Consider the following 27,789-nt stretch of genomic DNA (forward strand, 5'->3'; position numbering starts at 1 on the left):
CAGCAGATTTAGCTTTGAGGCATTGACATCATATATTACTTTGCCATATAGTGCCCTTATTTAGACATGGACTCTACACAAAGACAAGCACCGTGTACCCCAAACTCCAGAGTAATTTATCTTTCTGTATTTAAGTTGTTGCTTCACCTAGATTTATCTTGATCCATGGAAAACTCCAGTTTCAGTGTGTGCGTGCTCATGCAGAAATGACTTCCCGGTTTAAAATGGTCGTGAATCCAAGTTACTTTACATCAAGGACCATTGTCACAAATAAGGGAGTAAATTGGAATATTTCTCCAGAGACAGAATACTTCCATGGCACCAAATATCAACAGATTGGTCCACTTTATTAGAAAGAGTTTCCTGTTTTATGCAAGATGCATGCTTTGTACAACACATGCTTTTTACAGAGCAGTATAAGAGTAACTTTAGAAGGTAATGCCAACATACAGAACTCATCAATCCAAGGGGCAATTTTCAAAACCTGATTATCACCTGCACAAGGAGTTGAAAACATTGCATGGTTTCGGTTGCAAAATGCCAATGGAAAAGGTCAGGATATGTCATAAACAGTGTGGATCCTGACTAGCTAAAACCTCATAGGCTGCTGGTGGCATTTGAGCACTGCCTAAATGTCATGGCATTGTTGAACAGGTGCATGACAAATGTGATTTTTAAAACGAATATTTTCAACAGGAAAATACGTTTCCAGGAATAATACATTTAGGTCAGTTACTAGATCTCAGCTAACAAAACACTTTAAGATGTGGCTGCATAAGAGATTAGATTAATAAACCCTGGAGTACATGCAGAAGCTATTGCAGGTCTCCTGTTACAGGATAAAGCAAAACCTCATTGCTGGAAGAGAAAAAAGTGGTGTTTCACTTTTTCAAGAGCGATACATTTTTCCACATATTCCCCCTTTCACCCCGCACTCTAACCATCTTACTCCAATTTCTCCTCTTCTATCTTTCTCCTTTTTACTGTCCTCCGGGTGTCATCAGCAATGACCACCCTGAAGATAAGACATTGGGAATCCAGAAGTATGTGCGTGGGTGTATGATGTGTGTGTGCCTATCTGCGTAAGCACCTGTAATGAGCACCACATGTGTGTGTATCGGAGCCCGGGCTAATGAAGCCCAGTTCATTATTTATTTCCCGTGGCCCTGTCGTTTGGCCTGTCGATGCACCTGTGTACACACACACACACACACACACACACACACACACACACACACACACACACACACACACACACACACACACACACACACACACACACACACACACACACACACACACACACACACACACACACACACACACTCATGCATGCATGCACGCACACAGACACACACACACACCCACACACCCACACACTCACCATCTGTCTATAATGACCGCTCTCTTTCGTACTGCATTGCGCTACAGTCCCTGGAGTGGTCATTAGACCAGAGAAGGAGAGAGTGACTCAGGGAGAGAGACCGGTGCTTTTGGCGTAGATTTGGATCCAGTTTTTCGGTTTTGGGTTGGGGGGTTAGGGTGGACTTAGAATCCTGTGGACAGTGCAGTAGCACAACGAAATCTTTGCGTGCTTTGCTTGCTCTCTTTTCCCTTTTCCTCTGCGACTGAGTTGTTATATGGCACGGCAGGACAATACAAACCTCTCCTATATCAGCAGAGGGGACTGCACCAGTGAGAGTGCAACAGTCGAGTTCAGCATGCTACAATTAAAGTTGTACACAACACTTGATGGTTAACTTGTAAGAACCCAACAGTAAATTCGAAACCTCTCCTTTTTGACTTTTTTGTCCCTCCCTTCCTTTGCAGCAATGGCCAGCTCTCAGCAGGGAGGCTGCTTCCATTATATCCCCAGCACTTAGCTTTCTGGCCTTGTGGCCCTACCCAAATCCCCTCCGCTGGCTCCTGCTAATCCTCACCAATAGTAGAAGGACAGAGAGAGAGAGGGGGTTTGTGGGCGATGGGGGGAGAGGGCTGGAATAGAAAGACAAACAGGCAGCTCAAATGTGGCTTCCATTTTAATAGAACTTCTTAAAAGCTCCCAGTAGAGCTTGAACTTCTCTCAAACACGACCTTTCTGATTCAACCCGTCATTATATGTTACATTTCACATCTAGAGCCATTTTAATTTCATTTAAGACATTTTCAGTATGCTATAGTAAACAACTTGGAGCACAGTGTGTGTGTGTGTGTGTGTGTGTGTGTGTGTGTGTGTGTGTGTGTGTGTGTGTGTGTGTGTGTGTGTGTGTGTGTGTGTGTGTGTGTGTGTGTGTGTGTGTGTGTGTGTGTGTGTGTGTGTGTGTGTGTGTGTGTGTGTGTGTGTGTGTGTGTGTGTATGTGTGTTGTGTGCCTGAAGTGTTTGGTTATGTGTGTTGCAGGTTCGGAGGGAAAATGAAATATTCATATATGTTTGCATGTCTGTCTGTTCAGGGAGCTGAATGGGAATAACCTCACACGCATCACCAAGAGTGACTTCGCTGGACTCAAGTACATCCGAGTTCTGTAAGTACTTGCCTTCATGTTTGTATGTGTATCTGTGGTGCATGTCCATGTATGAGTTTATCTATTCATGCATACCTGAGCTGTATCTAACCTTGCAGCTCACACATTGTACAGACTTGCTGCTCAAATTAGCATAAACCCAGTGAAGTGGAAATGCTTCTGTCGAGAGTCCTACTCCAGAGTACATTAAGCTACTGAATGATTGCAGCCAGCGGAGTAATGGACTTCTGTCACACTGTATTCTGTATGTTGTAGTGGCACTTATTGTCCCTTAGACGCACATTCGCTCACTTGCCCTCTGTTCCCACACATCAACATGTAATGTGTACACAAGCGCCAGTCCTAAATAGGCTCTCCACACAGTTAACACATTCAGGTAAAGTCATTGACTCCCTCTGTGTTGAAATGAAACAGCACTTGTGACTTTAGGTATTAAAGTAGTTGTAAAAGTGACTATATATGTGCACAGGAGCACACACATACTTGTGAGTAGGGCTTTAAGTGTTTAAAAACACTACCAGAGAGGAAGCTTTGTGGACCTGAACATGTTTTAAATGTATCACAAGCTGCACATAATTCCTACGACACAGCAAAGCCAGACTGTTTTCACTCCTTAGTTGGCCTTTCTGTTCCAACTGTTCTTGTCACTTAAGGCCTTCCTATGCATGTCCCCTTTCCCGCACCACCTTCTACCTCCATGTGGAGATTAAATGCCTTCATGTCTGCACCTTGTCACGAGCAAGAAAAAAGGAAACAACACCTTCAGGGGTTCAGGGTTCAGACAGCCCTTCTTTGCTGTAAAGCCTATAACTCCCTCCAGGCCACATATGCTCACTTTCTGAAATGTCATCCAACTATATACAGGATGTATGATTACATGGTTAGGTGGTGGTGCATGGCATGTCTGAGAAAACATTTCTGTCTCTGTGTACCGGGGCGTGACCTCTACTGGGCAACAGCATAAAGACTAACAGAGGGTTAACCCCTGACCCCTTAGCAACCCTCAGAAGGAGCCGAAAAGGAACAGAAGTTTATCTTTACAGTCATCTGCCATCTATCCTGTCAGTCTAAAATCAACACAGTTGATTTAGCGCCATTCGTCTGGCACTTCTCCTCTACTTCATTAATGTGTGTTTGGAACAATAGAGGAACAATTGGGCGGAAGAGTGCGATAAAAAAAATAAGTTGATCTCAAATCAAAAGTAGTGATCCATTTTTTCCTTCCATCTAAATTCATGAGAAAGAGATCGGAGGTGAATTGCACTTTTCTCGATGTTTATAGAGTCCGAGCAGTGATTAGCATTTATATTCGATGGGGAGGAAGCCCAGACTGCTGAGTTGCAGCGCGGCGTCACAGGAGACATGAGAGGTTGCCTTCAACACAGAACAGTTGTATACGTAATGAAGGAAAGCTCTTGTTGCTTCTAAAGCTGCTGGACGCTTTTCTCTCCTTCCTGGCCTTGTGTTATTGTAACACTTCCAAAACCATCCAAACCTTTTTTTTTCGGGTGCATTAGCTTTGGCAATGTAGGTGAGGAAAGGATGTGTCCCTGCTTGTGTGTGTGTACAGTAAGTTTGTTTGTTTGTGTGTGACTAATCGCTTTGATGTACTGCCTGCGACTTTGATACTCTCCAACAGGCACACATACACACACAGCTGACTTTCCCTTGTTTGGCCAATTGTGAAAACTCTGGAGACCACCTCAGTTTCCCCTCTTGCACTTTCTGACCCCCTGCCTACCTTTTCGTCTCGTCTCCACCAAGCCCCTTCACCCAGTGGACCACACCAGAGCCCGAGCCCACACTTTCTAAGCCACCTTAGAAACTTTCCTGGCTGCTATTCCTGCTTCTTGTGCCAAGATTCCACACTGTGCCCTCAGTCCACACCACTTTCCTCTGTGCGTTTGTGTGTGATAAATACACTGCATCCAGTTTGAATATACGTGCTGCAAAAAAGCCCGCCACCCAAAGCCCCCTTTACTTTGTTAAAGCCTGAGTGACCTTTTACAGACTCGTAAAAAAAAAGCTGAAGCCACACTGTATCACATTGTCTCTAAAGGCTCTCTTTCCCTCCTCTTTGCAGGCAGCTGATGGAGAATCAGATTACTGTGATCGAGCGTGGAGCTTTTGATGACATGAAGGAGCTGGAGAGACTGTGAGTACCACCCAGCATTGTCTGTAGAAAGCCTGATCAGAAAGAACACTTTTTTTCCCTCCTCTTATGTCAAAGCCCTAATACTGATGTATATCCAGGACTTGGATTAGTAATGTGTGATGAGACTAACAGGAGGAACTGACCATGGATGGTGTATCAAGTGTGAGGCACTTCCTGGTCATTCCTTTGTGGTCGGATGGTGCTGAGAGGGTACCGCGTAGGCTGGGAGTATTTTTTTTATTAGCCTTGCCTGACAGGAATGCCCTCAGTGGGATATGTGGGCTTAAGAGGCCTCCCCCACCACAGACCCTGGCTCATCTGGACAGCACCAGGACTCCTCAGCAGCTTGTAAACCGACTGGGAAAACACACAGACAAACACAGCCGACCACACCTCAACCAGCTCATTAGCAAATCAATAGTGCTAGCCGCATGGCAGCCTGCACAGCACATGACTTTAAGGACACATGCCGTCATGCACACACAGTGGTTAACTTATAAAAGACTTTCCCCAGATCTGACACCCGCATTAACAATTTACATTACCATACTCCAGACGTGTACAGCTCGCCCCCCCCTCCCCTTACTCCTTCGAGTTCAACTGATCCCAAACATTGGGTAGACATATCCGTTTGCCAGACCAATGTGGAAATTAAGCGGCTAGTTTCTCTAATGTTTAAAAGCCACTAACCCAGCAGCAGGTACAGCAGACCATTAATGCCCATTAGGCACTAAATCTCCACCTCAGCTGGCCAAGCACCCTTCTCAGTGTATACAGTGAGTGGCGCAGGTCCCAACATCTGTCTGAATGTGTCTCAAGGAATGGCAGCGGCCTGCCTCTCAGATTTGAGGCTCTCAGTGCCACAGCCGCTGCATTCACTCCCATGTGCCTCCAATGGGCCATTCATGGGGAAGAGAGTTGTGGTTTCCAACAGATTAGCAACAGTCTGTTTCTCATTGACTTAATTGTTGTATTTGCATAAAGCCTGCGAGTCCTGGACGTTAGTTGTTTGACGTTGCCAACCACAATTCCTGTCAGTGCTTCCTTTGGCTTGAATAGTCGCATCCATTTCTCAATTTTTTTATTTAGAAACATATTTTTTTGATAGTTCTCCCACGATAAAATCTGTTCATGCTCAGATAACTGGTGTATGTAATTCGCCTGTTTAAATGGAAATGCTGCAATTCCGTTACTCTGAGAAAGTCAACAGAGCACCAAGTTCTACTCGGCGCAGCATCGTAATTTAACTGTGCAGAGATAATTTACGGCGGTGTCTCTGACTAGAAGTTTAATTCCCCTGAACTTTCAGTTGGATATTTATGTGACATTCAGAGCACACTGAAACACAATAGCCTGTGGCTAAGTCGATTCTCCGGCAGCTAGCAGAAATTATTCACAGCCTACACAAGGGCACGCATGCATAGAACACACACACACACACACACACACACACACACACACACACACACACACACACACACACACACACACACACACACACACACACACACACACACACACACACACACACACACACACACACACACACACACACACACACACACACACACACACACACACACAGAAATTCACCGGTTGATCATATGTTTTCCCTGCCGCAGGCGGCTGAACCGTAATCAACTGCAGCAGCTTCCTGAGTTGCTGTTTCAGAAGAACCCTGCCCTGTCTCGACTGTAAGTACATTCAGTTTTTTTATTTCATTTGAGCACACTGATTTTGTTATTTGTAAGCACACACACACGCCATCTCTCTTTGTCTTTTCCATATTATGCAAGCCACCGATATTGCCCGGAGACCGTATGTGCTACAACAATATACTGCACAGCATGGTTTCAAAAAGTCGGAAGAATGTTGGCTTTGATTCGGACTGGTCTAAATATAATTGAAGGACAATAAAGCTTCAATTTCTCTTTTCTGGAATTCCATCAGATGTCATTAACTTTCAGACTTATTAGGTGAAGTTTGTGAAGTGTGCACTGTGATTTCCATTGTAAAGCTGCTGGATGATCGGAAATCTGAGTGCTTTGCACATTGCTGGGCCTTTGTGCCAAGTCATCTGCAGTTCCTCTGAGTCTGTCTGCGAGAGACTCCGCTGAAAGGGAGTTGGTGTGACATTGGGACTATAACTGACTGCCACATTCGACTTTGAGGGTGAAAGGATGTCTGTGTTCCTTAATGAGGTCGTTTTATGTCACAGGAGAAGTCCCCAAAGCTCACTCTGCCAGTAGAATCACATTCTTCAATCATATTTTGAATAAGATGTGTCTTCACAGTTTTCATTCAGTTTCCACTTTTTATAGCCAATCCTGTACTGTCTCACGCCCCCATACTGTGACACTGGTGTGCCCCATGCAGTAAGACAGTCCCACAGTAATGCTAAACTTTTATTCCCTTCTGCTGCAAGACTCCATTTCTTTTATTTCTCTGAGACAATCAGTGTCCCTTTGCTAGCTGATCATTCCAGCTTCCATTATTCCAGTTCGGATTACTTGTAGCATCTGGGAATAATGAAACAGTGGGACATGGAAAAATAATTTCCCTCCCTTCAATCCACATAGTGGTACAACTAACCCATGATCCCGGCCTCTGTTTATCTTGCTTTTGATGTTTAACACCATCTTGAATCTATCTGTCACTTCCTTGCAACTATCGCCTCACCTCACCTACCATTAGGCCGACAACAACCTGCAGGGCTTTAGGGCAAAGACTCATCTTCTGGGGATAAGCTGGCCTGCTTGTGGCTTACACTGAGCCGCACTGGGTTGTCTGTCTAGCTGGAATAGACACAGAGCAGACCGAGGCCTTCCAGACCAACGGATGGCCTTGAACAAGTGTGATTAGTCCATATGTAGCGGCGGGCTCTGCCAACAACCAGAGGATTGTACTAACACAGCTCCCCTGTTTCATCCAATCTAACTTCACGCTCATTATTCTAAACCTAGCGCTGGCTTTTCCTGCCACATTCTGGAGACTTTGTTTAACATTGCTTAATCGATTCGCTATGTGTCTCTGTATACACTCATTTGTTCTCTATCCTTGGCTGGATAAAAGAGAACCGTAATGGGCCTTAAAGCTTTTTAAGTGTGGAGGTGCCTTACATTCTTTAGCAGTTAAAACAAATGTGCAATCCTGGGCCATGGATTTAAAATAATGCCATCTTTATGGTGCTGGTGTTTGATTGACAGCTGTTACTTCATGAAAGACTTCTAGTGCTTGTTAAAAATTAGGTCCAGTAACTGGGGATCAGGAACAGAGGTAGAAGACAAAGGTTTTTCCTAATGCGTTTCTTAACTCCTGAGCGGCGTGTCTGGGCCACACGGTGGGTTCTGGTTCCAGTCTGATGCGGTTAGGTTACAGCCTTGTCTTGCTCCCGCCAGCAGCTTTTAATGGACTTAAAAGGTTCACAGCTCCCAGAGGAAGATTTTTGCGCTTTTTCGTGTGTGTGTGTTTTTCTGAGGATACCAGAAAAAAAGAGATAGAGACATAGATAGAAGGAGAAACAGGGTCTTGGTTGCGTTATGTATTTGTGTGTGTGTGACTCTGTTCACTTGCTCAAAGTGCTCACGGGGGCTTGTTAGGGTCTGTCTTTATGATCCTAACAAGAGAGGTTAATGTGAAATCCTGCTGCCCTCAGGTGGAGCGCTAACCCAGATGGTTTCTCTTCTCCTGGATGCAGGATTAATTGCCCCTTTCCTTTTTTTCTATACTTTTTAACACTCTTTCCCTCCGTCTCTCAGACTCCCCTCTTTCCCTCTCATTTTGCTCCTTCTGGAGAGAGGCTTTGGGGAAAAGCTTTGTATAACAAAGTGGCTATTTGTCTTAGACGTCCCGCTGAGAGGACAAACAGAAAGAAGGACGTAGGGGATGGAAGAGGGGGGGGATAGCAGATGAGATGGTTGCTCTCATTAAACTGTTGAGGAAGAAGCAAGCTGGGTTAATAAAAGGCTGTTGTTTAATGAGTAGAAGACTGTTGATTTGTGGGGAGTTTTTAAACACTCCACTTCCATGCAGTCATTAAGCTAATTGGGTAATGAGGTTCTACTACAAAGGGAAAATAAAGAGTGGTCTTGCTATAACACAGATGTTAAATGGCTAACAAAACCTACTAATATACAAAATGAACAAATGTTACATCATTTTTAATAGCAAGGTTGCTCAAACCTAAGAAGTTTGAAAATGTGCATCTTGTTTCATAGAAAAGGAGATTCTATGAACATATATTTCATTTAATTTTAATTTCAGTTACGTTTTCTGCTTTCTGTTCTAAAAGCCTATCTCTTTATCCACACTCCTGCTTCCCTTCCCATGCCGGAGAGATACCAGCGACACTGATGCATGAGGGGCAGAGGAGAGATAATTGGAATTGATTGGAGATGATTAGAGATAGTTAGAGTTAGTTAAAGCTGCCTGTGATGGATGGCGTCGTCGAGAAGGCATGGGAACAGCGGCCGGGAGGTGAGAGGTGCTCCGAAGAACATCAGTGAACAATAACAGTGAAAATAGAGTTGCATTCATCACTGTTAACGACCTGTTGCCCCCAGCCCACCACCCCTGACTTCTCCTCATCCCACTTCCACTGCACTTCAGATCTGTAATCTACTCATCTCTGTCTGTAATTAGTGTCTTTCGCAGTGGGAGAGCAGGAGGAAGGAAGGACTGAGGGACGCAGAAAAAAAGAAAAGAAAAAGAGAGCGATAGGTGAGCAGAGTTGGAGGAGTGAAGAGCAGTTAGCCTGATAGCTGGCCCCAGGTAATAGCATCTGGTTTGGGCTCAGGATGGGGGGTTGGAGGAAGAGGCGAAGGGGTATTTTGTGGTTTTTGATCACCGTGTTGCTTGTTGCTGCCACAAACAAATGGCGGCAACAACACAGGCTTGTTTGAAGGGGTGTTGCTTTCGTTAATGTCTTACGTGTGCTATCACGTGGTGGGGGTGAGAGGACGGTTAAAGAGAGGTGTTCCCTTGTGTATCACCCCAGGAGGTATGGAGGAGGAGGAGGAGAAGGAGGAGGAGGAGGGGGAGGGGGAGGGGAGGGTGTGGTAGTACCTGCAGGGGAGCCGATGAAACCCTGGCAAAGAGGGGAGGCCATTCTTCTTTACGATCTTTCATTTTCATGTTAATGCTTGACGACGGGTACGCTGATATACACAAACCCTGAACACACACGCTGAAATATTGCCTGGGTGACACACATGCATAGGCGCACACTCAGAAGACAGAGAAAAAGAGGGAAAATGTAAATAACTCTAATTAGACACAAACACTGGCAGAATAGCGCTATAATTACATCTCTGTGCGCTAATGTGTGGATGGCAGGCACACACAAGGGATTACGTTCTTTATATGGCTTTGAGTGTAGATAAAAGAGCGGCTTCAACTATGTGTTGATGCGGAGCTGCCTCCTCTGTGTTTGTGTTGGAGGGATGCTGTGTTTTCTGTTTGTTGATCGCTTGATGCTTAGGGAACGGTAGCTCAGTGGAAGAAGAAAGAACTCTTCGGGGGTAGCAGATCTAGAATAAATAATGTGCACTATCATTACACCTATAAATCATCTCTCTGTCTCAGCATTCCCACTTGTTTTGACTTCCTTACCATTCAATATACAGTATTGTACCCTTTCATTTTCTGAAGATTGATTGGCTTGTAAAGTCACTCTGGTGTTCCAAGACTTTTTGTGCCACAAAGCCAGCAAATTAACTATTTCCACTTTGGACTATTTGTGTATAACTGCCTTAAAGACTGGCGTGAATGTGCCATTTCTTTTCTCCTCGTGACTGTTTTTATGTGTTGTTATAATACTGCGCTGTGCATGTGCGTGTGAGCATGCATGTGTGCCTGGCAGGCTGTTAATGGCCCGAGCTGGTGTTGCCGTTTCCTTCTCTTTGTCTCTGCTTATGAATGACCTGCCTCGACGTGCTAGGTCTCTCTCTCCCTCGGAGGACCGCATGGGCCCCCGCTTGGCAGCAGTCCCCATGGCAACCCATCATTCCATTCATCAGGGGGTTTCTGTGCCATCGATGGGAGACATCCTGATTCCTTGACTGTGGTTTGTCTGACACTAAGTAAACACTGACTGCAGAGACTTTAGTGAACAAAGTTCACTTCAGACACAATGAAAGCAAAATACCTGCATGCATCAGAGGCTTCTTAGGGTAGGTTCCCCATCAAATTAAAGCGGTTTTTACTCCCAATGGTATTTACCCGTACAGATATTTTTGGTTTAGTTAATGTAGATTTTACAGATGTCCTTTTCTAAGTTTTATGGTGCTGACAGCACTAAGAGGGAAAGAGCATTTTTGTTAGTGGAATGAAAATGTTTCATAATGATGTCTGTGGATTGTCCAGAGTAACAGGGTATAGATATCAAAACCTGTAAAAAAAAAAAGGTTCAGGCTAAGAAGAGCTTTTCCGAGTGTGGGCAAAGCCATTCTTTAAGTTCCAACATTCTAGATGCAGGATTAGACTTTTCTGCAGGAGTATAAAATGACCTGGCAGGCATAAGTCCTTGCCCTACCTCTCTCCCTGGCCCTGTCCTTGTCAGCTGGTAAAAGTGGCTTTTATGGCTTGTCGCTGTTTTCTTTACGAGTCGGACCGTGTGTGAGAGAGAAATGCAGACCAAACCATGTGAGGAGAGCGGAAGCCAAAAGGGGGTAATTTAAAAACCACTCCGCCATCTGAAATATTCACAACCGCAGCACAAGGGAAGCGGGAGAAGAATGCGAGAAAGAAAAAGAGAGTCAAATAAGAGAGAGTGAGACGGTCAGAGGTGCAAAAGACAGGGCGAAGGCAGGAGAGAAACAGCGGTGTTTATATTTACTCACGATTCTGTGTCCTTGCTCATGAATTATTGAACAGATGGATTGAGGCTTGTTAAATATTCACACTAAAGCGTTGGGACATCAGTGATGTGTGTGTGTGTGTGTGTGTCCAGCGTCTCGTACACACTGCTCTACATACTCACCCACACCAGCTCTGATGCTCTAAATATTCGTACGGGCAAATCTGCACACAGACACACACACACTCACATGTTCTTCTGCAATGACCGTCCCAGTCATACACATCTGTGTGTGTGTGTGTGTGTGTGTGTGTGTGTGTGTGTGTGTGTGTGTGTGTGTGTGTGTGTGTGTGTGTGTGTGTGTGTGTGTGTGTGTGTGTGTGTGTGTGTGTGTGTGTGTGTGTGTGTGTGTGTGTGTGTGTGTGTGTGTGTGTGTGCGCATGTACGTCTTCACACTGGGGACTGGCCGGGTCATTATGAATTGATACGGCATGAATAAGACATCACAGTGTGGTCTAGATCCGTCATGAGTATACACACACAGGGATTTAACTCACAGAGGCCTCCTCCTCCTCCTCTCTGTGCCGCTGCCGACAGTTTGCCTCTGTGACGGCTGGCTTCGCCTGGTCCAGATTGGAACTGACACACACAGGACGAAAAGGGTGCCTTCATGTCTTCACACACAAGCGCAAACACACACACATACACTCACTCCTTGAAATCACCACGCAGGGGCGTTTGGAATGCTGCAATTCCAGCCAGGAATAACAACCGTATAGCGCTAGTTGGGTTGTCCTGCTTGTCTGTGTGTGTGTGTGTGTGTTCATGGAAACATGCTTAGTGGACGCGTGTGTGCATTATGGCTATGTTAAACAGCATGGAGCATGAATGCAGAGATCAGAATGAAAAATCCAGCTGATTCATCACAGGCTTAATAGAGTGCAATCTCCCTGCAATAGGTGTTTCCCTCGCTCAGTGCATCTGTCCATCTCGTTACGCTACGGTTTGAGATCTGGGGTTTCGATCAACGATATCTGCTCTGGATCATCATGTGGAAGTGTCGTGTGTGAGGAGCTTAGCAGGAAGACTACAGTGTCCGTGTGTAATCTCTAGTTATGAGCTGTTAGGGTCTGGACTTGAGACTCTGGAGATCAGCACTGGAAGTCACCCAAGCAGACCCAAACACAGCCTCTCCGCCCTTGAGTTCAGAAGGGAGAGGGGGATCAAAACCCTTCCCAATGTCCTCAAAAGCAGGAAGAAGCAAACTGCCCACACATGCGCATGTTTTTTCAAACTCACATTGACCAGCAAACCCACATGCATATTGTAAATGGTTGTTTCAGTCCTATCCTGCGGCCTCAGGCTCCGTCTCTGATTCTGAGATTTAAAAAGAACAAACAAACAAACTGCAGGGCAAATTATGCCTGCACACACACACAAGCTCACATGCAATCACACTAATGCCATTGCACAAATACTTTGCCCACCTCCTGCTGATTTGCTGCTGGAGCAACCAATGCTCTGAGGGGCTCGGGTTGTTTACCTTTTCTGAGCGAGCGGAAGACACACAGCAACACCCAAGAGCTGGGAGGTGAACTGGTTCCAAATGAGCCTCATATTTACTGAACGAGATCTCATACAATTTCTTGGGAAAAGAGCGGTGAAATGGATGGAAAGAGATTTTTGGATTTCTAGTTGTGTGTGTGCATACGTAATTACAGGCTTTATCCTGTGGAAGGAGCGTCTTAGGTTAAACTCCTTCCTCTTCCCCGTGGCCATATTTCTACGTGTGTGTGTTCGTGTGTGAACCCTGAGCTCTGTCTCCTCTCTGTCTGTGGTGAGCAGGTCCATTCTTAGGGCTTTATACTTAGCACACCTCCAGGCCTTTTGTTCACGAGACTCCACAGGGTGCAGAGCTGTTGCCACATAGCAGCTGAACTTAGGAAGTTGGTGACTTTTTCACCGTGTAAAGACAAAGCCTGTGTGCCTCAAGATTAATTAGGTTGACATGGTGCAGGCTATGTAATAAAGCAAACTGGTGACAACATGTTTACTCGTTGAAATCTGAGATCGAACATTTGGTTGGTTAAGTGAATGAGGCAACTTTTGTCTGCTGTTGAGGTGCACGTGAGCACACCACCTCCCTCCTACGGCTCCCAAAGAGCTGCTAATATGCAGCTGTGGGCTGCGGTTGTGTTGTTGAGGCTTCCATGTATTATATATCACAGAGGGCGTTTGGAAGCATTGCAGTTATGACAAAATCAAGGCAACTTTCAGATGTATTATAACAAATTAAACATTAATACTTCTTATAAACTAGATTTTCTAATATAAATTGAAAAATGTTTACAAATATTTTTGAAACATGTGCAATTTCCTCCTGTATGAACAAAACCTTCACAGTTTTTTGTACTGGACCTTAAAACTCACTTGAATTTACTTCTTTAATATCAGTAAGGAAGTAACAGTACTTATTTGTATTACTTGAAAAAGCAAATTCAAACCCATCCTCACTATCTTTGCAGTATTAATTTACATGTAACTAGATTTTCATAATTTTTATAATTAATTTGCTCCAGCTGATATGGACAAAAGTGTAATCAACCTCTTAAACAGTAGTCTACATTTAAAGGACATATGGTTCTGTTAATAATTTATACAAGTTTTGAAATGATAACCACCACTGTTCCAAACAAAAAGCTGTTACTTTGGGTCATAAACACTTCAGATCAACCTCTTCACCCACCTCTGATTTTACACAGTTATGAGTTACTGTACGTGTGCATATGAACACACCGTGAGAAGCAAAAACAGACTCAACACTTGGAAAATCAAGTTTAAACATGTGAATACAACCAGAAACTTCTATCCTGCACGTCTGTGCTCTCTCTTCAGCCATCCAACTTTCTCAGTAAACAAAAGACACTTGTCTGCTGAGGTAAACCGATGGACTGCCCACATTCCAGTAAAAATACATATTGAGCCTTGCAGGGCCAGTGAGCACAGGGGGAAAAGTGAATTCTAGTACAAACGTCTATCTGTTTCCTATATTTGCTCCCTCTCACAATACTCTCCTGCTGGTATCACAGTATGGAGCAGTGATCTCATTAGCCCCAGTGTGTGTGTGTGTGTATGCCCACCGTAGAGATATTTTTTGGTGAGAAACAGTATGTGTCTGCAGGGGTGCCTTCACTTCTTAGCTTTGTACAGTCTAACAGGAAATCTCTGAGGGATGGAATCGATTCCCCTTCCCTGCTGTTTCAACTAGAAGTGTGCTGCACACACATTCACACACACCTGCCCAGCCCAGGCAAAGCTTCCAGAAATGAGTGTTACAACTGAGAAGCAGCCAGATCTATGTGTGTGTTTACCTGGTGTGCATTGTATCAGAGGGAGCGCTGAGGTGGAGAGAGGCATCAAGTATTGATTGACAAGGAATAAGGCACAGTTGGAAACCAGACATGATGAAAGATAGGAGGGCAGGGAAACAGTGATGAAGGTGTGGTAGGAAAGAAATATAAATCCTCTTTTGTAATCCTACAGCAGAGATCCTCTATCCGCTCGGAACGTTTATTTCTTTTCCTTGTAAACTTTAAATAGTTTTTCCAGGTAGTTGAAAACTCCATTCTCTTAAAGCCAGTGAAGTGCTGCAATTCAATCAAGTAAACAGACAAAGAATAGGAGGAGTAAAATGAGTTGGAGGGCAATGGAAGGACCTGAAAGTGACAGACAGTGCTAGGAAGCAATACATAGTGTGGGGATAGAGTAGGTTGGCAGATAAAGCGAAAGAAAGAAAAAGAGGCAGAGGGGAGAAAGATTGGCCTCATCTGTACACTATGAAAGGATTCTCATCTCCTCTCATCTATGTGGCTGTGCTGGGAGACAGAGAGGGAGAGGGAGCCACGGGCACCTGCACTGGAGCATTAGCCAAAAGCCCTATTATCACTTCAAAGCTGGACTCTGCTGGAGGAGGCCTGAGTGACACTGGGGCCCTATGGAGGATGAAACACGCCTCCTCCCTCTGTCAGCTTTCCCCATTTCCCCTCTATCATCCCCCCTGCCCCTTTCTCTGTACCTTACTTCTTCTCTGTCATCTACCTTGTCCTACCTTCCTTATCACTTCCCTTTCCTCCCCCTCTATTACTTCCGCCCTGCGTCTTATCTGTATCTTTAACACCTGGCTGCCCTATATGAGCTCTCTTTCCCCATTCCTCTTCCCTCCTCGATGAATTTCTCCATCCTCTCTGGTTTATAAAAAACCTGGGGACGGGAGGCCCTGATGAGCCCCAGGCTGTGGTAATGAGCTCGCAGGCCCTTTCATGTGGAGATCAAGCTGATGGCTGGAGGGGGTGTTGTTGCTGCTGGTGTTAGTGGAGTGGATATTACCAGCAATGGATTGTGGCTTGTAGAAAAGAAGAGTAATAGGTCAAGCCAAGCCCAGACCGGACCTGGAGATGTAGACAGTTCCCATGAAGTCAAGAGTGTCCCAGCCAGACACAGAGACACACAATGCGGTCAAAGAACGGGGCAAATCATTATGGTCTTTGTAACTTAGTGCATTCCTCTGTCCAATACATTATCCCGGAGACCTTTCCCGATATTTACAGGCCACAGAAGGTCAGATGCTTTAAGCAGGGCAACGACTATAGGCCAGAAATCAATGGCAGACACGCAAACTAATACAACTTTTTCCATGACTTCTCCCCGCTTGCTCTTTGAGCGAGTCAACACTTCATAAAATGGACATCTGAATAAATCTAGGGACACAGAGAGAGGGACAGAGGGATTTTTGAACAATGCCTGATGCTCTTTGATTTGACTACGCCTAAAGAAACGTTGCCACTCCTTAAATCCTGTTAAATCCTCCAAAACCAATCTATGCATGTGTCTGTGTGTGTCTATTAATCCGTAACGCATAGCCACACACCATTATTGCTCCCCCCCCCTGACACCTTCATTAGACCCAAAGACCGGAATTACTTCTGACTTGTAGATTAGGACCACTTTTCTGGCTACAACGTTCATGAATGCTAGGGTTCCAACCATAGACTGTATATATAGTATATGTATATATATATATTCCAACTAAATCATTCATTATTGATTGATGTAGTGTTTGGAATTTTAGAATACGGTGAGAAAAGGCCTTCAAAGTTTTTCAATTTACAGTTTAATAGATAGGAAGGTTGCACATTCTTGCTACATATTTAGTGTTAGTGTGCAAGTGTGTGAGAGGATATGCCAAGGTTCCACTTCATAAAGCTGTTGTAAAGGAGAGGAGGCCATTCATGGCTAACAAAGAGTTTTCACATGAACAAGCTAACTGACTGGTGACCGAAAGCCCTTCACACTTCCTCAACGTTCATTTTACACATTTTTATTTCCTGTCTATTTCCTCTCCCTCTTTCTCAGGAGTTTTTTTGTTAAACAGCTTTGGTGATTTTGGTTTGTAGAGTGCGCTATAAGAAAAGACCTCCTTCAGGATTTATTGCCAGACACTTTGGCAGAATCCCAATCGAAGATGGATATGTAATAAATACATCAGTTGAATCATTAGAGCATCAGTCTGTAATCTGGGCAGGGTTGACTTTTTACACATTCCTTTGTCTTTTTATAGTATAGCTCCTAGTAGTTTCTATGGAGACTGAATTGGCAGAGTGTTGTTTTGCTGCGTTTAGCCCCTCGGCAATCTCACCCTCATTCACCTTCATACCTGTGTTTCTGAATATAGAACGATGAAAGATGGTGAGACGTCTGTTAACACCCTTGCTTTTCTAGGGGCAGAGCAGTTAAGTACTGTTAAAAGTTTCTTTCACATTTCGTGTAAAGTCAAAACTGGGGGATGTCGGAGTCAAAATCGAATTAGTTGAAAGTTTCCCCCTGGCTGATTGAAGGGAACCTGGGAGTTGTCATGATGCTGTCAGCCCTTTGAGTCTCTGTAGCATAACAAAGATATATCCAATGTTTGACAGATGTCGTAGAACTGAACTGCACATTACTCAATGTTTTAATTTTCTTGTTATTTGCTTTTCTGGCTTTCCTCCCGGCCTCCCCTGATAGGAGGAAGGTTGGTGTAACTAAAAAGAAAAGGTAGAAGTCAGACTTGTTTCTTTCCAAGTTGTTAGAGTGAGTTGAGCAGAGTTGAGCGGAGACGTCCAGCTGGGTTAGAGAAGCACAGCCTTGTTTCCCAGGCATGCACCGTCTTTGTGACATGGTTAAAGATGTGTCCTAACACCATTCCCATCACCCCTCGTCCCCTCCTCTCCCCACCTCGGCTACCATCCCTCCCTCCATCTCCAGAGAATAGCCTGCCCTTTGCTCAAGCCATTCCGTCTCCTTGGAGCTCATTGTTCCCTGGTTGCTAGGTGATAGCTGGGGCCTCATTTGGTCACCTTGGATACAGGGGGGAGCCTGGGTATTTGGTATGGGGTCAGGACTGACAGAGGTGATGTGAAGGTGTGTGTGTACGTAAGAGGTTGTGCGCAGACATAGTTAGCCATCAAAGTGTGTGTGGGTGGGTGCGTGCGTGATTGTGTGTGTGTGAGTGTGTGTGTTTGGTTAAGGGTCAGGCGTGACAGCGTCGGTACAATAGGGTGGGGTGTGACCAACCCCTCCTTCACCATTTATTAGCCTATTCAGTCACCCACTCCCTTGCTCCGAGCCAGGCTGGGCCAGGAGGCAGCCGAGCTGTCAGTCAACAGGGAGGGGGAGGGGCAGAGAGGGGATCCCACAACACATTATTAATGTGTAACACAAGAACTGCTGCAGAATCCCTCTAAAGAGGAAATTAACGAAACAAGCAGCCACTGTAACGGCAATTACATCGCTCTGAATAGACCAGTGTCTTCCAGTTGTCAATGCTGTGTCTCTCACACCTGCTCTCTCTTTCATCTCTTTCTCGCTCTCTCTCCATCTACACTCTGTGTTTCTCTCTTCCTGCTCATTCTGTAAAACACACACCAGGGGAGAGCCTCTTTGTCAACCGCCCTCCAGAATTCCGATCCTCAATCGTCAAGCTGGCCGTGGCTGGCCGGCCTTGAAGAGCCCTGGAGTGGCTTTCATAAACCTTCACCAAAAACACACACACACACACACACACACACACACAGACACACACACACACACACACACACACACACACACACACACACACACACACACACACACACACACACACACACACACACACACACACACACACACACACACACACACACACACACACACACACACACACACAGCCCTAAACTATTGTTGCCCAAGCTGAAGCACTTCTAGAGAGTGTGAGAGTGGTGAAATTATCAAAACGAATTTCTTTTGAAAATGAACTCTTATTGAATTGAGGCCTATTCTCAAACCTATTCCTCTGTCTTCCTCCCCCTGCCTCCCCTTATCCCTCTCCTTCTCTCTCTGTCTTTGTGCTTTTACAGTAAAGTCAATAAAGTTTATTTGACTGTGTGATTAGCTGCAGAGGCATGTTTTCTGATATCATTAGCTTCTGCGGTGCATCCCTGAGCCCCTAAAGAAAAACCAGCAATGAGCATTTTACCCCTAAATTAAGCTTCATTGAAGATGACTCACTGTTGATGTTACAGTATGTGTCTGTGATTCATCAGTGTGTTTTTGTGTGCTTCTTTTTTAATCATGAGACATGCAAACTTTTCCTCCTCCTTCTGCCCCTCATATGTCTGCCCCATGGCCCTTATCTGTTTCTTCTGAACTTGCTCACATTACAAGACAGTGTATCATGGCCTTCTGTTGTTTGTTTTTTGAGTAGCAACAAACCAGCACCCAGAATGGATTTTGCAATGCGCTGCAAAAACCTCTGTGGTTGCAGTGTAAAAAAGATTATTCCCTCGGGAATCAGTTTCCCCCCCCCGCAGTGCCCACAGTACATGTGTGTGTTCCAAAACCAACCGTGGAGCTAAAATTGTTGCAGTTTACCAGCTAAATGGCTGCCTTGTGTTTTCTTCACTCCTAATGAGTCAGAAGGAATGTGTTGTCCTCACCAGAGCTGTAACTGATAGCGGATATAAAGATGCTCCAACATGCCGTGCTGAAGGAAAAGCAGAAAGCCTGGCATGGTGGAAGGCATACCTGCGCTGAAGGGCAGGGTGTGTCCGGCCTGGGTTCACCGCTCTGACAAAACCGCAGTGGTAATGCAGCAGAAAATGACTCCAGTAGCTGGCACATAAAATTGAGCTCAATTTTACAGCGGGAGAGTATTTTTTCTTTTTCTGAGCCCTGCGCAGTTTCCGGAAGAGTCATTAAAGAATCATTGAGTGGGGTTGCAGAGAGATTCATATTCATGGAATTCATCAAAACAAGTTATTGAAAGCAACCATTGCATTCATTTAGTGGGTCTGCTGAATTCGTCCATTGGGCTGCATTGATGTGGTGTTGACCCCGGACCACAGCGTGCATTGCTGTCAGTGTGGCTTTGTTGGTGGAGCGCTAACCTTTCTTTGTACCCATGTTTGGGCCAGTAACCTTGCTTTGTGATGCAGTGTGTATCAGGGTGTAGTGTGACTCCCCTTCTCCATAAATCACTGTCAGATTCCAATGGTACGAAACAAAGCCCTCGCCTGAAGCTTGGATAATGGGGTTGTTGGTGTTCATGCGTGTGTGCCCGTACGTGCATGTGTGTATCCCTTCATTTACCAATCAGCGACAAACAGTTTATAAAAATTCATTGACTGTGAGATGAGTTTTTTTTTTTCTTCAGATGAATATTGCACGAATTGCAGCATTGGGTGACAAAACACTCCATCGATTTCAAGGAAGGAAGAAGGGAGGGATTGAAGGAGGGGGTGGTAGAAATGGGTAAGGGAATGAGGTTGATCGCTGGTGCGTGATGGAATAAACTGCAGAGTTTCTGTCACTGTGTGCGCGTGTGTGACAGTGTGTGTGCGTATGTCACACACAGGGGGCTAATAAATAAATGATGTTTGAAATGAGAGCAGCTCTCCGTAGACCATCTCCACTTCATGAGAAGTGCCTGTTTACAACTCTGCGCACACACACATATACAGTGCATGCACCAATCCTCATACACACACGTGCTGCATCTATGGCTATCAGAGCTGATGAATAAACTTTTGCTCTCCTCTCGAGGAACATGTCTGTCCTGTGAGCCTCTAAGTGTGTGTTCCCACTCTCAGGCTTTTATCACATTACTCCCTGCATTCCATCTATGTTGATGGCAAGGGGATGGGAAGCATTACTTTGCAGGCCAAAGCAAATACACACACACACACACACACACACACACACACACACACACACACACACACACACACACACACACACACACACACACACACACACACACACACACACACACACACACACACACACACACACACACATGCATATAAACACCTACCTTGTGAGAGAGGCTTGAGAGCATTAGCGAGCTCAGAAGAGCAAACATGGTGATAAAGGCAGGATTTGGGCAAATTCTAATGGGAGGAAGCGGTGGGGTAAGGAGAGGATTTATCCCCGGTATCCCCGCAGGCCCGGGCATGACAGAAGCCATAAGTAACCAAACAATGTGTGGCGCTGAATCATGGTTCCTATGTGTGCTGTGCGGGCTGTCCTAACATATCATTACTTCTCCCTGGAGAGATGACTGCCTATACCTTCCAGACAAAACCTGACCTTTTACTTTCTCCCAACGGTAGATTAACCATTCTTGATGAGCTGTGAGTGAAAATGAGAGGTGGTGGTGTGTGCTGCTCATGGGGGGGGGGGAGAGAGAGAGAGAGATTCATGGGTGTCAAGGAGAGGGCATTTGTTGCACAGAGGATTTCCCACAGTTTCATTGTTTTTGGAAGATTTTCAAACATCACCATTTCTAGGCAACTGAAGCAAAGGTCAGAATGGAGGAAGGAAGAGAAGAACAACAGACTAGGAGGTGAGGGAGAGGGAGAGGAAGAGGAAGAAATTAGTTGGTTGTAGGGGATACAGCTTTGGAATGCTGCAGTGGTTTTAATTACAGACAGAGGGATAGTCTTTTTAAATATTTAGAGTACAGATGAACTCTGGCTGTGTGTGTGTGTGTGTGTGTGTGTGTGTGTGTGTGTGTGTGTGTGTGTGTGTGTGTGTGTGTGTGTGTGTGTGTGTGTGTGTGTGTGTGTGTGTGTGTGTGTGTGTGTGTGTGTGTGTGTGTGTGTGTGTGTGTGTGTGTGTGTGTGTGTGTGTGTGTGTGTGTGTGTGTGTGTGTGTGTGTGTGTACTACGCACATGTGTTTGTGCATTGCCATGTGAGAACTTGTTTGTGTGTGCACATGTTGTGTTTATGCAGTCCTGAGAGTTACTGATCGCTTGGGGTGCATACATTTGGTAGGAAGGAGAGGAGAATTTGGCATTCAGGTGATTTTCATGCTTTCCAATCAGTTTCAATAGGTTTTGTTATGAGTTGAGAACATTGCCTTTCTTCTTGGTTTAAAAAAAAGAAAAAAGATATCTTCATGCAGGTAAAATATAACTTTTGTATGTGCCCACAGTAACATATATCGAAAACTAAGAATGCTTGTGTAAAGATGTTAAAGACTGCTGAACCTAAAAGTGTGCATGTTTTATGAAATAAACAATAAAATAATTTAAGCAAAAACACAATATCCAGTTTGCTTATAGTAAACTCCTGAACAGAGTTTCAGTTTTGAACCCGACGTTCGAATAATAAACACAAAACTGAATAATTGTTCCCTCTAAACAACATTTTTTCCTCCCAGACAGATTGCAACAGAGATTCTCTTCAAACCCGACTTGACACAAACATGCAGGCTCTCAAAAAGCAGCGAAAGCAGTAAAATTTAGCTATAAATGAAATGGAGTGGTGACTAAAAGCCACAGGAGATAGGGGTAAGATTCCAGAAGTTGTTTAAAAGTGCTAAGTGCTAGATCTTGACAATGTGGGTCATGTTGTGAGAGACAAGCTTGAACTGCTCTCATGGTTCATGACTCTCCGGTCGGATGCAACTGTCTGACTGACGTTAGGGTGCAAAAAGATAGAAGGGCCGTAATCTCCTAATCATTAAACAGGGAACTACAGGATGTAAAGAGATGTGACTGCTGTCTGTGAGCGCTAAGCCGGAGGAAGTCGGGATGCCAGAGTTAAGTGGAGCAATATCCTCCTCGCATGTGTGAGGGGGCTACTCTTGTTAAATGGGTGCTATCATGAGCAAACAGTCTCTCCGTCTCTTGCTGTATTGTTTGCTCAGAGCGATGCCAAGGCCAGTGCAGACTCACACCCAGAATGGTAAATAGGCTGTAATTTTGAGGCAGCGCAGCGTTCTGCAGGCTCACATTGATCTGTCATTGACAAAGTTAATGAGCGTGGACATGAGGCACGGAGTCTCTCCACAAAGACATCAAAGTGCCGCTGCTATGACTGGCCTGCTGTGAGACTGGCCTTCAGGCAGACACCCAGGCTGCCGCAACCCCTGACTCCCCAGGAGGGGAGTGAGGGGAGGGGATGGAGGTGGAGGGGATCTTGGCTCTATGTGTAAGGAGTTTGTATGTCTTTATCCTTTTCTCCTTGTCTTGACTGTCTCTCTCTAACACACACATTTCTGGCGCATGTTTGGCCTGTGTTTGTGGCCCGGAGCAGGGTTAATGGAGAGAAGCAGCAACTTTTGAGCAGCAAACAAGATTCCTTAACTGCTCTGCCTCTGCTCACCACCTGCTGCTTGGGAACCTGCTGGCAGCACACACATGCATACACAAAACTCTTGCTACTAGGTAACCCGTTGGCTAGCTGCCTTTTCATTCCTCTCTGTCAACAGCAAATAAGAGAAGGGGAAAAAGCAAAATCCAACAGCAAATATTAGCCTATGCGGACAAAGGCATTCCAGACAGGCCTGTCACTCGCTCATCCTGAGAGTCCCAACGTCCCCAGCTCTCCCCCACCTTCTCCCCTCACACAGTCACTCCTGTTCAGTCCTTTATTTCCTGCCAAGGTCTCTCTTTTCAGTTTGGAGCTAAGCATTTCTGCAATCTGTAAAACTTTGTTAAAATCATATCAGCCTTGTTATGACAAAATGCATCTCTATTTGTCATGATTGTGTTTGAGTAAATGTTCCAGCTCTCAATTAAGAACCAGAAAATCAACTTTATTGTTTTCCACATGGCAATAGAACTTTTTCATTGATACTGTTTGCTTTGAGATTTACTTAAAGCAATCTCTTACTATTTTAATATTGTGGATGTTGTTTCAACAGTTCAGGTGTTTAACAGTCTTATTGCCTGTGGGATGAAACTGTCCCTGAGTCTGGTGGTTTTAGTCCGGATGCTGCGTTAGCGCCTGCCAGACGGCAGCAGACAGAACAGTTTGTGGCTGGGGTGATGGGGGTCTTTTATAATCCGGAGGGATTTCTTCCTGAGCCGCTGGGAGTAAAGGTCCTCCATGGATGGCAGCTCCGTCCTGGTGATGTTCTGTGCAGTTTTCACCACCCTCTGTAAAGCCTTACGATTGAGGGCGGTGCAGCTGCCGTACCAGACCGTGATGCAGCCGGTCAGGATACTCTCTATGGTGCACCTGTAGAATTGGCAGAGTATCCTGGAGTCCATTATGAACCTCCTCAGCCTGCGGAGGAAGAAGAGCCGCTGTCGAGCTTTCTTGGTGATGGTGGTGGTGTGAAGAGTCCATGTCAGGTCCTCAGTGATGTGGACCCCGAGGAACCTGAAGCTGGTGACTCTCTCCACCGTAGTCCCATTGATGGCGATGGGGACTGAGTCCCTCTCTCTGCTGCTTCCTGTAATCCACAATAAGCTCCTTGGTTTTGCTGACGTTGAGATGGAGGTTGTTTGACAAATAAAGAACCTTAGGCGCATTCACACCGCCGTACTTTTCCCACAAAGGTTCATCAGAACTTAGTTCATGAGAACTCTTTAGTTCTCATGAACTAAGTACAGATCACGTTCACACCGGAATAAGTCCCTGGGGGAGGATTAGGCATCACAAAACTTTTTTGTAGTTTTACGGGGCGTGGTTTGCAATCTGCCCAGCCAATCAGACATAGCAACCTTTTTCTCCCATGAAAGTACCTGCTCTCTAGCAGGGACGGAAAAGGGGGTAAAAAAGGTTCTGATGAACTAATTTTAGTTCCGGCTCTTTTTGGTGTGAACGCAACATTTCGGAACTATAACAGAACTAAAGTGGGAAAAGTACGTGTGAACGTGCCTCTTGAACCTTGAACCTTGATTTGATTTCTCAAATTGTAGGATGCTATTCCCTTCACATCAGCAGTCCACATTCTCCCAGCGTTTTAGTAAGGCTCCTCCTGATGCTCGTCTTCCTCCCTCCCCTGCCTCTGGAGGTTCAGATGTCATTCTCATCCTTGTCAGAGGAGTCTAATGGATCGGTCACGCTCAGGGCCCTCCCAACCTGACTCACAGAGCTGGAGTGAAAGGTCATGTCTAGGGTGACATAGGAAGCTCCGAGAGAGGATATCCGCTTGGCTGTTCCCATCTGCGTGTGTGTTGGCAGTTTAGTGTGTGTTGTGTGTGTTATCTTCTAAATAAACACCTTCTCTTCTTCTCTGGACTAGTATGCTGAGGGGGGGATGATATGCACAGGGCAGTAAAATACACAAGAAAATGAATAGTGATAGATCAGCTACAGGATGTAGCATTGTCAGGTAACCATACAAATATGTATTTACACACGCTCTCTCACTCACACACACACACACGCACGCACACACACACACACACACACACACACACACACACACACACACACACACACACACACACACACACACACACACACACACACACACACACACACACACACACACACACACACACACACACACACACACACACACACACACACACACACACACACACTCCCTGCTTCTGGCATATCCATCATCGTCTCTGGGGTCCTCCTGTTCTTTCTGGAGGTCAGAGTTGAAAATGGTATAGAGTACGCCTACATAGACAAACCGCATAGAGCGTGTGTGTGTCTGTCTGTGTGTGTCTTTGTGTATATGTGTGTGCCAGAGCTGTGCAGAGCATCAGTGTTGATTAGGTCTAGACCCGTGGGGTGATCTATGGCCATCTGAAGAAACACAAACCAAATGTATGCCTGGCAATATGGCAAGTCAACACACATGATGATATATTACTTGAAGTTCTCAGGGTCAGCAGCACTTTTTCTCCAAACAGTTGATGGTCTTTCTTGTGGTTTTCATGATACTGACAGGATTTTTGTCGGATGGATTTTTTCCCCATCAAACAGAAATGGTATAGAAAAATCTCAGCGAGCACGATTAATGCATAGCACATTTTCACTCTGTCCCTGCAAATGTCTTTTATTTCCTTTTTGACTTGGGTGATTTTATTTTGCCACTCTATTATGTCCTGTCCTCCCCTGCATCTTTATTATCCTTTGTTTCTCCTCCACCAACCCGTCTCTCCTCCTCCTCCTCCTCCTCCTCCTCCTCCTCCTCCTCCTCCTCCTCCTCCTCCTCCTCCCTCTCCTCCCTCTGACTTTTCCTCTCCCTTTCTTTCCTGGGTGGTGAGTTTTAATTTCATGCCCCCTGCTCTGGCAGTTGGTCCTTTAGCGAGTGCCAGGCTTGCTTTGTGACACACAACATCCTCAGGGGCTACCAGTCCCTCCACACCACACCACACCACACACACACACACACACACACACACACACACACACACACACACACACACACACACACACACAGCCGCAAATATGCATGCTCTCAGCCTCGGGCAATGCATCATCATCCATGCAGAATTTATGGCAATACAATAATCCAGAAGTTGTTTTCAAGAACAGACAAAGACGCATGCTGTCAGAGGCATGATTACACAAGCAGGCAAGGTGGCAGGTTAGTTGAACAACAATGAATGGACTTGATTCAGTGGTCACACATATGGAACAAAAAGCCACTGTATTCCCTCTTATCCATCATAGCTGTCATTGTTTCAGTAATTTATCTAAAGGTATGGGCCTCATCTGGCTAGCGCCAGTGTGCTAACTGTATTGGCATGCATTCATTACTCCACACAGACGACTGGCAGCCGTGGGGAGTAATCAGGCTTTATGCTAATGTTTTTGGATGATGATGGATGTGCTGCAGCCTCCATTATGTTGGACCCTATCTGTTTCAAAAGGGAATACAATTTCCTTCATTCAGTGCCATTGTTATCTACACAGTTGATAAGAGGACTTGTAATGTTGAAATTCACCTTTGAAGTGCGATATGTTTTTGATTTATTTGGAATACAGTGAGGTAGACAAAGAGACCCCTGTGTGTGTGTGTGTGTGTGTGTGTGTGTGTGTGTGTGTGTGTGTGTGTGTGTGTGTGTGTGTGTGTGTGTGTGTGTGTGTGTGTGTGTGTGTGTGTGTGTGTGTGTGTGTGTGTGTGTGTGTGTGTGTGTGTGTGTGTGTGTGTGTGTGTGTGTGTACTTGATAGTGTGTGTTTTTGGCCGTGTAGTAATCCATGCCTGCGGCGGCACCTCTGCAAAGGTTCATTAACCCTGAAATCGTATTCTTCTCAGGCCTCATCTTTATCTCCTGATCATTGTAAATATCATCTGCTGCAGGCTGGTGGTTCATTAATGAGACACCTCAAGGCCACATTCGATTATTCCAAAAATATTTTAAGCAATGCAAGAGGGTAATATCCCATGTCGAATGAATAAAAGAGGCAGGTAGTCCCTCTGTCAATCCTTTGATGAAAGTTTTTGCCTTAAAGGGACAGAAAAAATCATCACAGTTTAAAAACCCTTTAGGCATCAAAGGTAGTTTTGGTTTCAGTTGTTGAAGTTTTAAAAGTAACTGCTATTAAATATTAGTGTTGTCAGCTTAATGGAGTTACATTTGAAAGCAAAGCCTTAAAAGATGACATAGCTACGTGTCTTCCAGAAACAGTGTCGTGGTTATGCTAGGTAATCCACAGACCTCTTTGTAAACAGTTTTCATTGGAAACACTTTAACCGAAGTAATAGTTCCAACAAAAACTGTTCACATTGAGGTCTGCCATTATACCATGAGGAATAATTGTTAATGTCTCGTTGGTCGTAGTGGCGGATCATCTATATCCATGAGCTGAAATTGTTTGTCTTTGTCTGTCATTATGTGGTGGTTGTAAGGTCTGCTTCACTTACTCCCCTGCCTACAATGTATGTTGGCTGTCAGTGTGGAAGGATGAGGGTATTCCAGTCAGAGCAGCATGGAGGACAGAGCAAACATCCAGAGCACTCACTGATGTCCATTGTTCAGCGCTTTTTCTCAGGATTACTCCCACCCACTGCAGCACAGCTGGGACCAACTCTATTGTCCT

General features: G+C 45.1%; 1 protein-coding gene across 3 annotated transcripts in view; it reads left to right on the forward strand.

Moving 5' to 3' along the window:
- Positions 1-27,789, forward strand: part of slit1a (slit homolog 1a) — an 86,372-nt gene that overhangs the window by 8,770 nt on the left and 49,813 nt on the right. For all 3 annotated transcript variants that reach the window (XM_079686964.1, XM_079686966.1, XM_079686965.1), the window contains exons 2-4: positions 2,452-2,523; positions 4,607-4,678; positions 6,301-6,372. In XM_079686964.1, coding sequence (XP_079543090.1) covers positions 2,452-2,523; positions 4,607-4,678; positions 6,301-6,372 — 216 coding nt within the window. The remainder of the gene's footprint in view (positions 1-2,451; positions 2,524-4,606; positions 4,679-6,300; positions 6,373-27,789) is intronic.

The sequence above is a fragment of the Notothenia rossii genome (genome assembly GCF_949606895.1).
Source record: "Notothenia rossii genome assembly, chromosome: 6".
NCBI lineage: Eukaryota > Metazoa > Chordata > Actinopteri > Perciformes > Nototheniidae > Notothenia > Notothenia rossii.